Here is a 15,000-nt window from a genome sequence, read left to right on the forward strand (position 1 = left end):
GTCTATCTAACCATCCATATATCTTTCTATCTCTGTTTCTCTCTCTATCCCCTCTTCTCCTTCTCTCTGTATCTCTCTTAATTCATCAGTTTCCTTGAGTAAATCCCCCCACATATTCTATCAAGTAAATGTTTATTTGCAATCTGTCAACTGAGCTGCAACACTTTCCTCTCTTGTTGTCCCAACTCTGTGAGGTTATGCAATATTTTTTCTTCATCTTTTGGAATCGGTTTTATAAACTCTCCCTTTCTGCTCTATTCTGTTTATTTCGTTTCATCTAGAATTTCTTTTTTTTCTTCTTCTTGATTTCTTTTGGTTTTTCTTATAATACTTGTTTATATCCGTGTTCTTTTTGTATCTTTCTTTTGTTTTGTCTAAATCAACATTCCCCCCTCGTGTTCTTTTTTTTCTTCTCCCTCTCTTTTCTAAATTCTAAAAGGACTTTTGTTCCTTTTCTTTTCCGCTCTTTTCTCATTTGTATTTTTCGAAAACGACCTCTTTCCTTCCGTGTTCGTCCTTTTATATTTATTTTTTTCATTTTCTAAGAGGACTTATTTTCCTTCGCATTCTTCTTTTCTTTCTCTTTTGCATCTTCTAATAAGTTCTTCCTTTCGCTTTCTCTTTTCTCTATCATTTGCCTTTTTTTCCATTTTCAAGCCGATTTCTTTGTCGGCTCTTCCATTCTCTCTCTTTCGCATTGTCTATAACGGCATTTTCTCCATTTTACTTCCCTCTCTTCCCTTTCCTTTCCGTTTTCTGAAACAATTTTTTTTCTCTCCTCCACGTTCATTTTTTCATCTCCTAAAAAAGTCGTTTCTTCCCCAACTTTCTTTATTTCTTTTTATCTTCTAAAAATATATATTTTTTTTCCTCTCAACGTTCTTCTCTCGTTTTTTCTTCCTTTCCATCTTCTATAACGATTTTTTCTTCCCTCCTCTTTTTTTTTCTTTCCTCTATCTTTCCAACTATCTAAAACGATCTCTTTCTTCCCTCCTCTTTTATTCTTTCCACTTTCCTTCCCATCTTCTAAAACGACTCTTTCTCCCCTCTTATTTTTTTCTTTCTTCTTTCCTCCCCATCATCTAAAACGAACTTTTTATTCCCTTCTCGTTTTTCTTTCCTCTTTCTTTCCCATCTAAAACGACTTTTTTTTATTCCCTCCTCGTCTTTCTTTCCTCTTACTTTCCCATCATCTAAAACAAACTTTTTATTCCCTTCCACATGTTTTATTTACGCTTCTGAAGCATTCTATATTTCACCGCTTTAAAGCTTTGGATTTGAGTAAAGCTCTGAGTGTTTTGTGTTTATAAGATTTGAGCTGAAATAATATCAATGGACTCTTTATTTCGTTATCTGTCTCTCTATTTATTCATCTGTTTACTTGCATTTCTTGCACCGTTGCGTTATTCCTTTCTTTGTATACCATCATAATACCTTTTTCACAAAGAACGCTGTTCACTATGCGTGAGTATGGGTGGGTGGGTGTGAGTGTAAATGTACGAAGTACACACGTTCATGTATGCAAGATATATGTGATTTTTTTATCAGCATGCGCTTGATTAGGTGAGGAGGAGTAGGAGGAGGAAGAGGAGAAGAAGAAGAAGAAGAAGAAGAAGAAGCAGGAGAATGACAAGGAAGAGGAGAATGATAATGAAAAGGAGAATGAGAATGAGAAGAAGGAGGAGAAGGAGGAGGGGAAGAAGGAGGAGGAGGAGGAGGAGGAGGAGGAGGAGGAGGAGGAGGAGAAGAAGAAGAAGAAGAAGAAGAAGAAGAAGAAGAAGAAGAAGGAGAAGGAGAAGAAGAAGAAGAAGAAGAAGAAGAAGAAGAAGAAGAAGACAGAGGATGAGGGAGGGGTAAAAGCGTGAGAGAAGAGGCATCGTAAGTGTTTATAAGTGTGTGTGAGGGGGGTGGGGGGCAGAATGGAGCTCTGCCCATCACGGGATGAGCCGCAGTGTTGCCACACGAAGCCCACTCTCGTATCACAGGGGTTTAGCATGAATTATGTCGTAATATTTTCTTCGTGGTATAGAGCTTCCATGACCGCCTTATGTGTGTCTTTGTGCACCGGCTGCATAACCCACCCCCCTCATCCCTCCCTCCCTCCCTCCCATCTTCCTTCCTTTCTCTCTTGTTGTCTCCCTCCTCCTCATCTTTTCGCTCTTTCTTTCACTCCTCATAACTCGTATTCTCTCTCATGGCGTAGAGGCTTCATGCACACCCATTGTTTTGTCCTTTTATGTCTCGACAGCGTAACCTCATTTTCTAAAACTTATCATCTCTTTCTCCTCATGTTCTTGCCTTAGCGCTCATGTTTACACACTTTCTTAATAACATTTACACGCTCTCATCTTCATTAACAATTGCCTTTTCCACTGACCCTTGTGTGGTAAAAATTAGAACAGCGCCAAGTGTTCAGTCAAGATATTCATAATGTTAATGAATAAATTTCCAAACCTACCACAAAAATACGATAAAACATAATTTTGAAAAAGACAATATTTCTTTATGAACCAAAGGTGTCACTTGACAGATATATTATATAAGAAATAATCTCGAAACGTTTCTTTGTACATTGTCCATATTGATGTACATACTATTTCGCATAGTTATGTAATATCCTACACAGCAATACAATATCCTTAGCAAACTGCACCATGTAAATAAAGCAATATCAATATTTTTTTCCCCTCTAATCCTCCCAGGGAAGGAAATGGTCGACTACATCGCCGACTACCTCGACAACATCCGGGACCGACGCGTGTTTCCCGACGTGAAGCCCGGCTACATGCGTGAGCTGGTGCCCGAACACGCCCCCGAAGACCCCGAACCCTGGGAGAATATTTTCAACGACATCGAGCGGGTCGTCATGCCCGGGGTGGGTTGATTGAGTGCAGTGTGATGGAGTGTGTTTGCGTGATGGACACTCATTCGGAGAAGGTTTTCGTCTTTTGAAATATGTATTTCCTATTTGATTTTATATATCTGTTTTTATGTATCTGTTTTATCCCAATATTTCAGAAAAAAAAAAAAGTTTTACTCATTGAAAAGATGTTTATTTTCTTTGATCTTCATATGATGAGTCACGAAAAATCATTGAAATCTTATGACCTTCTCTCCCCCCTCCTCCTCAGGTCACACACTGGCAGTCGCCGTATATGCATGCTTACTTTCCGGCCCTCAACTCCTACCCGTCACTCCTTGGAGATATGCTTGCAGACGCCATCAATTGCCTTGGATTTACTTGGGTCTGTTTCCCGTCATCTAGTTTTCCTTAGATTTGCTTTTTGCTCTGTCTTTTTTTCTCTCTCTCTCTTGTTCCTTTTTTGTTTTCATTTGGCTCTGATATGTAGTGTCTATTCATTTTTACTCTTAAAGTCTCTATATCAACACGTTATTTGTCAGTATTTTTTCTTATTATTATTATTTTTTTTTTTCAAATCATTGTAAAATCTTAGTTCTGTAACATAACATTCACTTTAACTCTTGTCACATTGTTTGCCTTTTTTTTTTTTTTTTTTTTTTGCTCTATGACATTTTACAACAACATACACGTGTGATATTCTAATAAAATCTGTTTATCAGTAAACTTGATTCATTTCATATTTTCTTTTCCTATTTTTAACATCATTTATTTTTCTTATTTCCACTCTTGTTATTCTTCTTTGGCTCCACTTCTTGTATATGTAGTGCTGAAATATTATAGATATTTTCAACAATCATGTTTCTGTATACACTTTCAAATTAGTTTCATTTTATTTACGTACATATAATCCACATGAAGACTTATCATATTTTGTTTAATACTGTATCACGTTCATCTTCTTAACCACACATGCCTAGAATGATACAGTAATGAAGACCCATATCTTGATGGACTTTCCTTGTCGGCCACACCATGGTATTCCTCCTTTGATATAAACTTTTATACCCTGCATTATTTATTCTTCAGTTCATGAGAGATTTTTATAAGTCGGATTATGCGAGAGACTTTTTATCCGGCTTATTATAGATATTAAGTATGGTTTATGGATCGACTTACGATAATAATATCTAGCAAGTTTTATGAGCTGTGATGTCCAACAGAACTCAAGACGGTTCATTGAAGTTCATGGCGGACTTTGAATATCAAATTTATCATCAAGATCTACAGCAAATCAATAAGGCGAAAGTAATAGGACAAATTAATCAATAGTGAGAAAAAAGCGAAATAAATAACACATAAAACACTTAAAACAGATTTGGTACCAAACATTCCAGCACGTTTACATAGCATGCCAAGGCCGTTTCGCGCGCATCCTCGCTGTGACGGGACGCGCTACAAGTTAATCATTCTCCTGTCTCAGGCATCGTCACCCGCCTGCACGGAACTCGAAATCGTGGTGATGGACTGGCTGGCCAAGATGCTAGGCCTACCCGAGCACTTCCTCCACAGCTACAAGGACTCCCCCGGCGGCGGCGTCATTCAGGTGAGCTTAGGCCTACGCACTGGTTCATAGACCTTTTGGTGAGTTTTCGATCTTTCAGTCTTTTTTTGCGTTTCTTGTTTCCTTATTTTTAGTTTGGTCTTTTCTTTTCGTTTCTGCTTATGTCCTTATTCCATTTCATTCGTTGGCTCTCTGAGTTGCTATGTTCTATATTTTCCTTTCCCATTTTTTTGTCCGTTAGTGATCAATCCCCAGCTCTGACCAGACGCCTCTTCTTTCGTTGTCTCTCTTCTCCTTCCGCCTTGACGTATTTAACATTTTGCCCCAACCTCCGACCTTCATTGTCGTTCTCTCTTGTTTTCTTTTTTTTTACTCTTTTCCTTTTGTTGAAAAATTTCTCGCTTTCAAACTCTGACCTCTTCCTCCTTGCTCCTCCTTCTCTTTTTCTCTCCTCTCCTTTGTTGTCATCGTATTTTTCCTCTTTCCTTTTCATTCTCCTCCAACCATTGATCTTTCTACTCATCTTGTCTCGCTTTTCCTTCTCTGACGACTTATTATTTTCCCTCTCCTTCTGATCTCTCCTTTGACCTTTTTCCTCCTTATCTCTCTTTTCCTTCTTTGCCACCGTATCCCCCCCACCTCTTTCCTTTTCTCTCTCCTCCAACCTCTGACCTTTCTTCTCCTCTCGCTTCCCTTGTTTCGCTTCTCTTCCGCGTAGACGTTACGGCAGTTGTGACATCGAGCCGTCATCAGCTGATGGTTTTAATTAAGAGTAACGCTGTCCTCTCCGCTGCCTCTCCTCATCCTTTCCTTGTTTGCATTTCTCACTTCTTCAGTTCTGTCTGTCTGTCCATATCTCTGTCTCTCTCTCTCTCTCTCTGTTTCTGTCTTTGTTTCTGACTCTCTCTCTCTTTTTCTTTCTCTGTCTCTTATGACATTTTCATTATGATTATCCTCATTCATCGGTCTATATTTGTTTATTTACTTTTGTAACTGCTTCTCTAGTCGTTATTATTATTGCTATATCAGGATCACTACTAACATTACATTTTAGTAGTATTTTGATGATTCTCATTATCATCATCGTGTCTCTCTTCTTATTCCTTTGACTCGATTTCCCCATCTCTTCCTCATCCGTATATACAATATATTCTCAAACCCGTTTAACACACACGTATGTCAGATTATTAACCGCCAATGTATAGATTTACATTATATATATATATATATATATATATATATATAATATATATATATATATATATATATATATATATATATATATATATATATATATATATATATATATATATATATATATATATATATATATGCACGAAATCAGACTCACACCCATATTCGTATTCATACACACACACACACACACAAATAAAAACACACAAATACACACACACACACACCAGCGCCAGTACCAGCGCAAGTACAAACACAACACTCACACAAACAACACAAATACATAGAAATACACACGGAAACTATAACCAAGTGTACATATATATGTATATATATATATATATCCCAACCTTCCCAACACCATCCAAATATAGGACCCAAATATAACATAAAACGTATATCTTTCTCCAAAATTTATCACCTTCACCCTTTTTTCCCCCCCCCCCCCCCGTCCCCTCCCGCCCTCCCGCCCGCCGCCCCCCAGACCACTGCTTCCGAGGCGACGTTTGTTTGTTTGCTCGCGGCCCGAACGGAGGCCATCCAGCGCTACCAGCAGGAATACCCCGACTTAGAGGACGCCGAGATCAACTCCCGACTCGTGGCTTATTGCTCTGATCAGGTGAGTCACTGTGAGTCGTGGTTATTCGTGAGGAGGCGTTGTGAGTAGTTTTTTTTTTTAATGGTTGGAGGTCTTTTCCTGTCTCTGGGAGGAGCTTTATGGGAGTAGCAAGTTGCAATGAAGTTCAGCAAATAATGTATATTTTTTGTGTGATTTATAGTGCATAAACAAGCCTATTGACTATAAATACCGAGTGAATGTTCAGTGGTCGCATTGATACCAATAGTGTGTGGAAAAAAAAACTCATTATAAATGAACTCTAAGCAGTGAACTACGAAACCGTAAAGAGGTCCCTTGGTGCTAATAACCAGGTGAGGGGTGTATTTACCAATGCTCAAATTAGTAACCCAATGAATTTGTGAACTGGAGACTTGTCAGTAAAGGTGGCCCTGCTCTCGCCAGACAAATGTTTATCTCTCAGACATTGAGATAAATTTGAACCCTCCCACACACGCGCATGACGTAAACGACACATTACGAATACGTCATATTCAGAGGCACGACTCCCGTTCCTACGCTCCCGAACGAGCACCTTGAAGAGGGGGATCTAGTTACCCCGCTAAAGAGAACCGTTACTATTTAATTGAATTCATTCACTGTGAACAATGGTAAGCGATATATGAAAGAAGTGTGACATTTATAAAAGATGCGGAATAGACGGTGAAGTGTGCCGATTATGCCGAAATAGAAGTGAAAATAGAAGTTGATGGATGATAGCCAGCCAGACCAACATGTACCCCACCAATCCCCCCCTCTGCCCCCCCCCCCCCAGTCGGACCCCACCTCAGGCAACACCTCAGGGCCTTATCACGTGCCCTCCGCTTCTCCTGATGCTGACTTGAGGATGGGATTCCTTTTACAAGATAAGAAAGTCAGCAACTCGGAAGGGCCAGCTAGATGCTAGAGCGATGAATGATAATAGATATCGTTCATTAAAGTGAGCAACAACATATCGGTGTGACCTGAACGAAGGAGGATCAGGGAAGCCTAGAGAAAAGGTCCACGCGGAAGCTGTTATCACGGACCTAAGGATCTGCAGCAGCAACTTCCCCTGCAACCCAGCGAAACCTGACATACTGATGGCTGGAGAACTCGTCGCCACGCTCAACATGTCCGGACACGTCACACGAGAACACGTCGCGTCGAGGTCTCGGAGCATTGGTGAAACTACGAAACGTTGAAGAATCTATCAACTCTCCTGGGAAATATGAGTGATTAAATAACATGTCTTGGAAGGGAAGCGAAAGAAAATCTAAGGGAAAAATCGAGAATACTAAACCAAACCAAGCTTGAAGTCGAGATCAAAATAACTGATGGGTATGATATCAAGATCTTAATGGAAGTTAACGACTTGATTGAATGCTGATGCGAAAATATTAATATTGAGGTCATATATGAGAGTTTATTTCGCATTTATTGCAGACAAATGATCAGGTATCTAGATTCTTTCAGAGCAATAGACTTAGAGACATAAAGGTAAACCAAGGTGGACCAATGCCTCAGATACTGCACGTTAGAAGGACAAGCCAGCAACGTTCAAAATTTACATTCAGAGTTAATGACAATGACACATTACGGTATGCAGACTCATATGAATAATCGGGAGTTTTATTAGATAAGAACATTATCTTCTTGATGTTAACCCAGGATCTTGCAGTAAAAGGATCTAAATCTATCGGCTGTCTACTGTAAATAAGTTTATTTTAAAATTTTGTTTTAATTAATGTATAAAATAAGTTCTCCTATGTTACTAACAACTCAAGAGATTGTAATTTATGCTCTAATCATAATCTAGTTTGAACTGGACTATATTGTGTTAAGTTGATTATATAATCTATGAACTATGAATGCGATATCATTGCAATATGTTCTGCAGTGCTGCTGGGTAAGAATTATCACGTTATTGATCCATTGATTCTGATAAAAAATCTTATTGATCAGTTTTCTATGAATGATCTTGTGTTTCAGATTGCGTTAAAACTGTACTGTGTACCTTTCTAATGTTACCACTCTTTGTAAACAAGTGTGATTTTGTTATTCTAACCGATGTATAAATAGAATTGTCCTATGCTTTTGGAATGTACACTTCAGTGATTTACGGTGTGATTGGATTTAAACTGCGTTGAATTATCGATAACTTTTTTTTTTATTCGATGCTAGAACTGTTCTGTTTTATTTTTTTTTCATTTGATTGGGTACGTGTTCTATTTAGATCTTATCATATTTTGCGTATTTTACTAAAAACTGTGACAATACACTGAAGAATAGAACTGCCTTTCCGTTTGTTCTGTTACTCTCTCTCTTTCTCTTTCTCTTTCTCTTTCTCTTTTTCTTTCTCTCTCTCTCTCTCTCTCTCTCTCTCTCTCTCTCTCTCTCTCTATCTCTCTCTCTCTCTCTCTCTCTCTCTCTCTCTCTCTCTCTCTCTCTCTCTCTCTCTCTCTATATATATATATATATATATATATATATATATATATATATATATATATATCTTTCTCAGTGAGTCGTTACAGGTAATAAGATATTGTCATGAGTCCTTTTGAGTCAAATTTGAGTCATTACTCACCGTTTGTCATCTTTCAAGACTATACTCACCCTATGTTATCTGATTATGTTAATTAATTAATTATATCAATTGTTTTTTTTTTCTGCCGGGAATATTTCAAGTACTCATAACATATATACGTATGGTCGATACCCATATAAGAACATCTCTTTCCACATTTTGTTCTGTATTCACTCATCACTTTTTATTCCTCATTCATTCTGTCTTGTCTCATTCACTCATCATCCTGTTTTCCTTCTTCTTACTCACCTTAACTTTCTCATCCTGCTTAACTACATTTTAACTGCTGAGGCTTATTCGTTACCTTTTTAGCTTACTCACCTCGATAACAGTGTACTCATCCTGATTCATAACGTTTTGCTTCCATAGGGTAACTTACTTCCCTTTCGATTATTACTTATTCACTTCCCTCACATCTTATCCCCTTAGGCTCACTCACTACCCTTACTCACTTACTCACCTCGCTAACAATTCACACGCGATCATTCATCCTATTTTACCTCCCCAGGTTCACTCACCACCCTTTTGCTTAAATGCTTATTCATCCTTACTCATCATATATAACCTCCATAGTCTCACTTACGACATTTTATTCTTACACTTTCTCATTCGCTTCTCGCAAATGTTACTCACCTTAACTCACCACTTTCAACTTCCTCAGGCTCACTCATCGGTGGAGAAGGCCGGACTCATCGGGCTGGTGAAGATGCGATACATAGAGAGCGACGAAAACTTGAGCATGCGAGGCGATAAGGTCGTCGAAGCCATCCAGAATGATAGGGAAAAGGGCCTTATTCCCTTCTTTGTAAGTGTTGTTTCTACCAGGGAGGATTGCTGTGCTTTTATTGTCTCTCTTTTTTTTCTCTTTCATTTTTCTTTCTTTTGTTCTCTTTCTCTCCTCTTTCTTCTTCTTTATCTCTCTCTCTTTCTCTTTTTCTTATCTTTTTCCTCTGTCTCTCCTCTCATTTTCTGTCTTCTCTTTCTTCTTTCTTCCTTCTCTCTCTCTCTCTCTCTCTCTCTCTCTCTCTCTCTCTCTCTCTCTCTCTCTCTCTCTCTCTCTCTCTCTCTCTCTCTCTCTCTCTCTCTCCCTCTCTCTCTCTCTCTCTCTCTCTCCTGTTCCAATGAATGGGTGATTAATTGGTGCGTCCGAAACGGAAAGTAATTGATTAAAGTTGAATTGATTCTTAAAAATATTTTCTGATTCTTTTCTTGGGAAAGATCCTGTTGACGCTTTCATGTATGTGCGTTTGATAAAATGTATCAAGAAAGATGTGTCGTTCAGTATTCGGAATGAATAGCTATATATCTGCCTTCAGTAACAAGGAAATGGTGCAGTTGATATGTGGTTATTTCAGAGGATCTGATAAGCAATGGAAATTTTATAAGTGACAGCCATTTAAAATGATAACGTAGAAAAATCACATCAACATATAATATTGTTCAACCGCATGTAACAGTTCAGACAACAAATACACTTATATCATAAACATGAATTACACCCAAAACTAGCAGACACATCATTGACAAGGAATAAATGTTCAAAGTACCGGTAATATATAAGAGTATGATGAAGTGTTAATGGCATTGGAGAACTCTACGGTCTATTCCCCGCATTTCATTTCCAGTTGTGCGCTACCTTAGGCACCACGGGTTCCTGTTGCTTCGACAACCTGAGAGAACTGGGACCCATATGTAAGTGTTGTTGTGCTCTTTGTGTGTGTTGTTTTTGCGTGTGATTTTTCCTCTTCCTTGGTATCCGGGTGACTCTCCTTCTGTGTCTTTGTTTTATTTTTTTATTTTTTTATGTCTCTGTGTCTCGGTCTTTGTATGTTTCTGTCTCTGTCTCTTTCTTTCACTTTCTTTCTCTTGCTCTATACGTATCCAGATATATATATAGAGAGAGTGAGTGTGTGTGGGTGTGTGTGTGTATGTATGTATGTATATATGTATTTTTGTATAAGTGCATAACCACGTTATTTGAATATTGCCTCTTTGAGCCGTACAATACAGTGTTACCAACAGCCACAATTTTACTTCTTTATTTCTTTACTCTCGCATGGGATATAAACAACTGCTTTGCCTTTTTAAAAACTTTGACATTGGCTGCGCTCTTTTAAATCGTTTGTGTACATCTTCAAGAGAATCATTTTAAATAACAGTGAGGGATATTCATATATGATAGCATGACTGCACTGATTGTGTGGCCTAAGAGTGTACCCCCTTCCCCCCTCCCCTCCCGTACACCCTCTTTGTCTGTTACCCTTCGCTCCCTCTTTCTTCTCCCTCTCCCTGCTTATCTCTTCACTTCCCCCCTCTCCCCAATCTCTCCTCGCTTCTCATGCTCTCCCCTCCTTTCCTCCACCTCCCACCCCCTCTTTCTTCGCCACCTCTTATCTCCCCCTCTCCTCCCCTCCCATCCTCCCCTCAATCCTAACCAACTTCTCACACGCGTCTCATACTCCCCCTCCCTCCCCTCCCTCCCTACCACGCGTCTCATACTCCCCCCTCCTCTCCCCCTCTTCCTTCCCCGCCACTTATTTCCCCCCTCCTCTCCCCTCCCATCCTCTCTTCCCAATATCCCTCTCCCTCCCCTCCCTCCCACGTGTCTCATACTCCCCCTTCCCCTCCCTCCTTCCTTCCCACGCGTCTCATACTCCCCCCTCCCTCCCTCCCTCCCTTCCCTCCCTCCCTCCCTTCCCTCCCTCCCTCCCTCCCTCCCGCCCTCCCTCCCTCCCTCCCTTCCCTCCCTCCCCCCCCCTCCCCTCCCTCCCACCTCTCCCTTCCCCCCTCCCTCCCTCCCACGCGTCTCATACTCACCCCTCCTCTCTCTCCCTCCCTCCCTCCCTCCCTCCCACACATCTCACACTCACCCCTCCTCTCTCTCTCTCCCCCCCCCTCCCCCCATCCTCCTCCCCCCCAGGTGAACAAGAAGAGCTATGGATGCACGTCGACGCAGCCTACGCCGGAACCGCCTTTATCTGCCCCGAATTCCGGTACTTGATGGACGGGATTGAATACGCACATTCCATCGCCTTCAACCCGTCCAAGTGGATGATGGTTCACTTCGATTGCACGGCGATGTGGTACGTTGCAAGCTCACGGGGGGAGAATTTTTGTTCTTTTTTGTGTGTGTGTGTGGTTTAGTTGGGTGGTTGTTGGGGTCAGAATTGCTGTTGATTTTGATGTTTTTTTTATTACTATTGTTATTGTTACTATTATTGTTATCATTATTATTAGTAGTAGTATCAATAACCTTAATGATCATTTTTATTACCATTATTATTATTATTATTGTCATTACCAGCATCCACATTATTATCATCCTCATTATTGCTATTAGTATATCAATATTGCTATTATAATCATCGTCATTATCATCATTTTATGGTGTTGACAAATCATCTATGACGTGTTTGTATTTTCTTATTTTTTCCCCGGTCGCTCTCCCGTCTTGCTTTCACCTCTGTCGAAACACATATAATAACTGAGGTACATAGATAAATAGATAGATAAAAGATTCAAAGGATAATGGTAGTTTGAAAAAAAATATCTATATTCTGTTTCTAAACATACAACATACGTGGGCTGAGCGACTATAAAGTAATGACATACATATGTATTAACATTCTGAATGCCACGCTATGCTTAAAATGCGCTTGCTTTGTCAGTGTGAATATTCCGAAATGATAACAGACAATAAAAACGGATTTCCCAGAGCAATGTAAATCCGTCACAAGGGGTGTTGCCCGGGAGTGTTCATCTGTAATGATATTCTTCTGTTCTTCAGGGTGAAGAACAGCGGCTCCCTTCACCGAACGTTCAATGTGGATCCGATTTACCTTCAGCACGAGAACTCAGGTGAATCCGCTGTTCTTTTGTTCTTCTTGTTGTTGTTCTTGTTTTGTACGTTTGACTATTTTACTGGTTTTGATTTCTTGTTTACTTCTTTTTCTATTCGTATTTTTTCATGCTGCGTTTATTTTTTTTATTTTTTTTCCTTTTTTCACTCGTGGTTTGATTAAGTTCTTTCTGTTTGTTATTCGTATTTCTCTTGATTCCCCTCTCTTTCTTCTCTCCCACTTTCTTCGTCTTCCATTTTCTATTTTATCTCCCTCTCCTCATTCCTTTTGTCCTTATCATATCTCTGTTTTAATTCTTGATAGGTTGGTGATGACTAATGACAGGTTGACAGTTTGGTGATGATGAACATATGGTAACTGATAGCAGGTGATAGTGAATAATGTAAATTACAATGATGTTATTCGGTCACGTTGCATTCAGCCAATCATTTACCAACCTATAAAGTGCACCTCCCTGTAAACAAAAAGACAAATCTGAATATATTTATGAATGTTTATCTGGCTTATCCATTTCTCTCTTTCCTATTTTGTTCTAAAGTTGATTATATGATTTCCAGGATTTGATAATGTTTGTGCATCTAGAAATCCATACAATTAAATTTATTTCCTTTGTCTAGGTCTTGCAATCGACTACATGGTGAGTTTTAACATTTTTTGAGATGCAAGATACACTTTATGTAACCATACAGACACAAACAATTCCGTCGCCTTTTATGCCTTTGCTGACTGTGCTAAATGCGTACTCAGTATTGCCATATATTTTTGTAATGCTTACATTTCCTAAAAGCACGCAACCTCTCACCCATTCCCTTGCCTTTTCAACACACACACACACGCACACACACACAAACACATACACACACACACACACACACACACACACACACACACACACACACACACACACACACACACACACACACACACACACACACACACAGACACACACAAACACGCGCGCGTGTTTGTGTGATTATACATGTGCAAACGCAAAGAAGAAACAAACGCTCATACATACATACATATGCATATTTTTTGTATGAACATCACTAAACATACCGATATCTAGAATGATCTATGTGTATATGAAAATTACGTAAATGCACATTAGTATAGATAACGAAATAATATACAGCTATAAAGAACCACCTTACCTATTTTCATTAGTAACTGCCTCGCCCTCCTTGCAGCACTGGCAAATCGGTCTGAGCAAAAGGTTTCGCGCTCTCAAGATGTGGTTCGTCATCAGGAGCTTCGGTGTTGCTGGTCTTCAGAAACACATACGAGAGGTGAGCCATTTGGACGCAGTAATGAACTAAATAAAGGTTCTCGGTAAGAACACAGTGGATAGGCTACGGTACGATCGTTTGTTTTGCTGCACTTTACATTGTTGTTTCATTTGCATCTCGTCCTCAGCATGAATCTTCTACAAAAGTAATGAAAATTGTATATTGTGTCACAATATTTTCGTTAACACCGTCTTTTCTCATCTATACTACACTTATAAATTTCTATCTACATTACATTTCTATTTCTAGGTACGTAGCACACAATTACAACATGCAGCAGTTTCCTTATAAACGAATGAATCTTTTTATCGCACGTCGGGATAGTCAGGTATTTCAGAACATTTCTTTTTCCAGGGGGTGAGAATGGCGCAAAAGTTCGAAGTGTTCGTGAAGAGCGACCCGCGGTTCGAAGTGCCGACACCCCGATACTTAGGAATGGTTGTGTTTAGGCTGAAGGGCGAAAACGAACTCACAGAAAAATTGCTGAAGAAGATCAATTCCTCAGGGAAGCTCCACTGTGTACCAGCGTCTCTCAAGGGGAAGTATGTTATTAGGTGAGTAAAAGTCAACGAGTTATTGGATACTCATTGAGGAAGGTACGACGGTGCTACTCTCTTTAGACGATGGGTCCACGATGCCTCGATGACCCGCCTTTAAGAAATAGAGCAATAACTATGTAAGATCCACTGCCATGGCCGTGTTATGTTTTCATTGACTAAACTTGTTCCCTTTGGCTTCAAGGTTCACGGTGACGTCGACCTACACCACCGTCGAGGACCTCTCCCGGGACTGGGCCATCATCCGCGCCACCGCCTCCGAAGTCCTCAGCAAGACTCCTGCCGAAGAACACAAGACGCGCGTCTTCCTAAAAGGTAAATCGCGGGCGTGGGTATATGCATATTATGTGGCTTGATAAGTTACTTATCATGAAATACGTTTTGTTTGAGTATCATCTCATTAAATCCTATTTGTTTCGTCAGTTTTTAATTTTCATTTGTTTTCAAATAAATTTGGATATATTCATAATGACACTCAGGAGTGACATGCG

At 39.7% G+C, this 15,000-nt stretch overlaps 1 protein-coding gene across 1 annotated transcript in view; it reads left to right on the top strand.

Annotated features, from left to right (window-relative positions):
- The window catches only part of Hdc (histidine decarboxylase), a 79,798-nt gene that overhangs the window by 57,036 nt on the left and 7,762 nt on the right, over nt 1-15,000 (top strand). Inside the window, exons 4-15 of the mRNA XM_043028360.2 lie at nt 2,703-2,875; nt 3,132-3,245; nt 4,344-4,466; nt 6,103-6,237; nt 9,465-9,608; nt 10,429-10,495; nt 11,724-11,886; nt 12,591-12,661; nt 13,281-13,300; nt 13,854-13,952; nt 14,307-14,506; nt 14,694-14,824. Coding sequence (XP_042884294.1) covers nt 2,703-2,875; nt 3,132-3,245; nt 4,344-4,466; nt 6,103-6,237; nt 9,465-9,608; nt 10,429-10,495; nt 11,724-11,886; nt 12,591-12,661; nt 13,281-13,300; nt 13,854-13,952; nt 14,307-14,506; nt 14,694-14,824 — 1,440 coding nt within the window. The remainder of the gene's footprint in view (nt 1-2,702; nt 2,876-3,131; nt 3,246-4,343; nt 4,467-6,102; nt 6,238-9,464; nt 9,609-10,428; nt 10,496-11,723; nt 11,887-12,590; nt 12,662-13,280; nt 13,301-13,853; nt 13,953-14,306; nt 14,507-14,693; nt 14,825-15,000) is intronic.

The sequence above is a fragment of the Penaeus japonicus genome, unplaced genomic scaffold (assembly GCF_977035675.1).
Source record: "Penaeus japonicus unplaced genomic scaffold, GWHDUDI00000001_assembly GWHDUDI00000027, whole genome shotgun sequence".
Classification (NCBI taxonomy): Eukaryota; Metazoa; Arthropoda; class Malacostraca; order Decapoda; family Penaeidae; genus Penaeus; species Penaeus japonicus.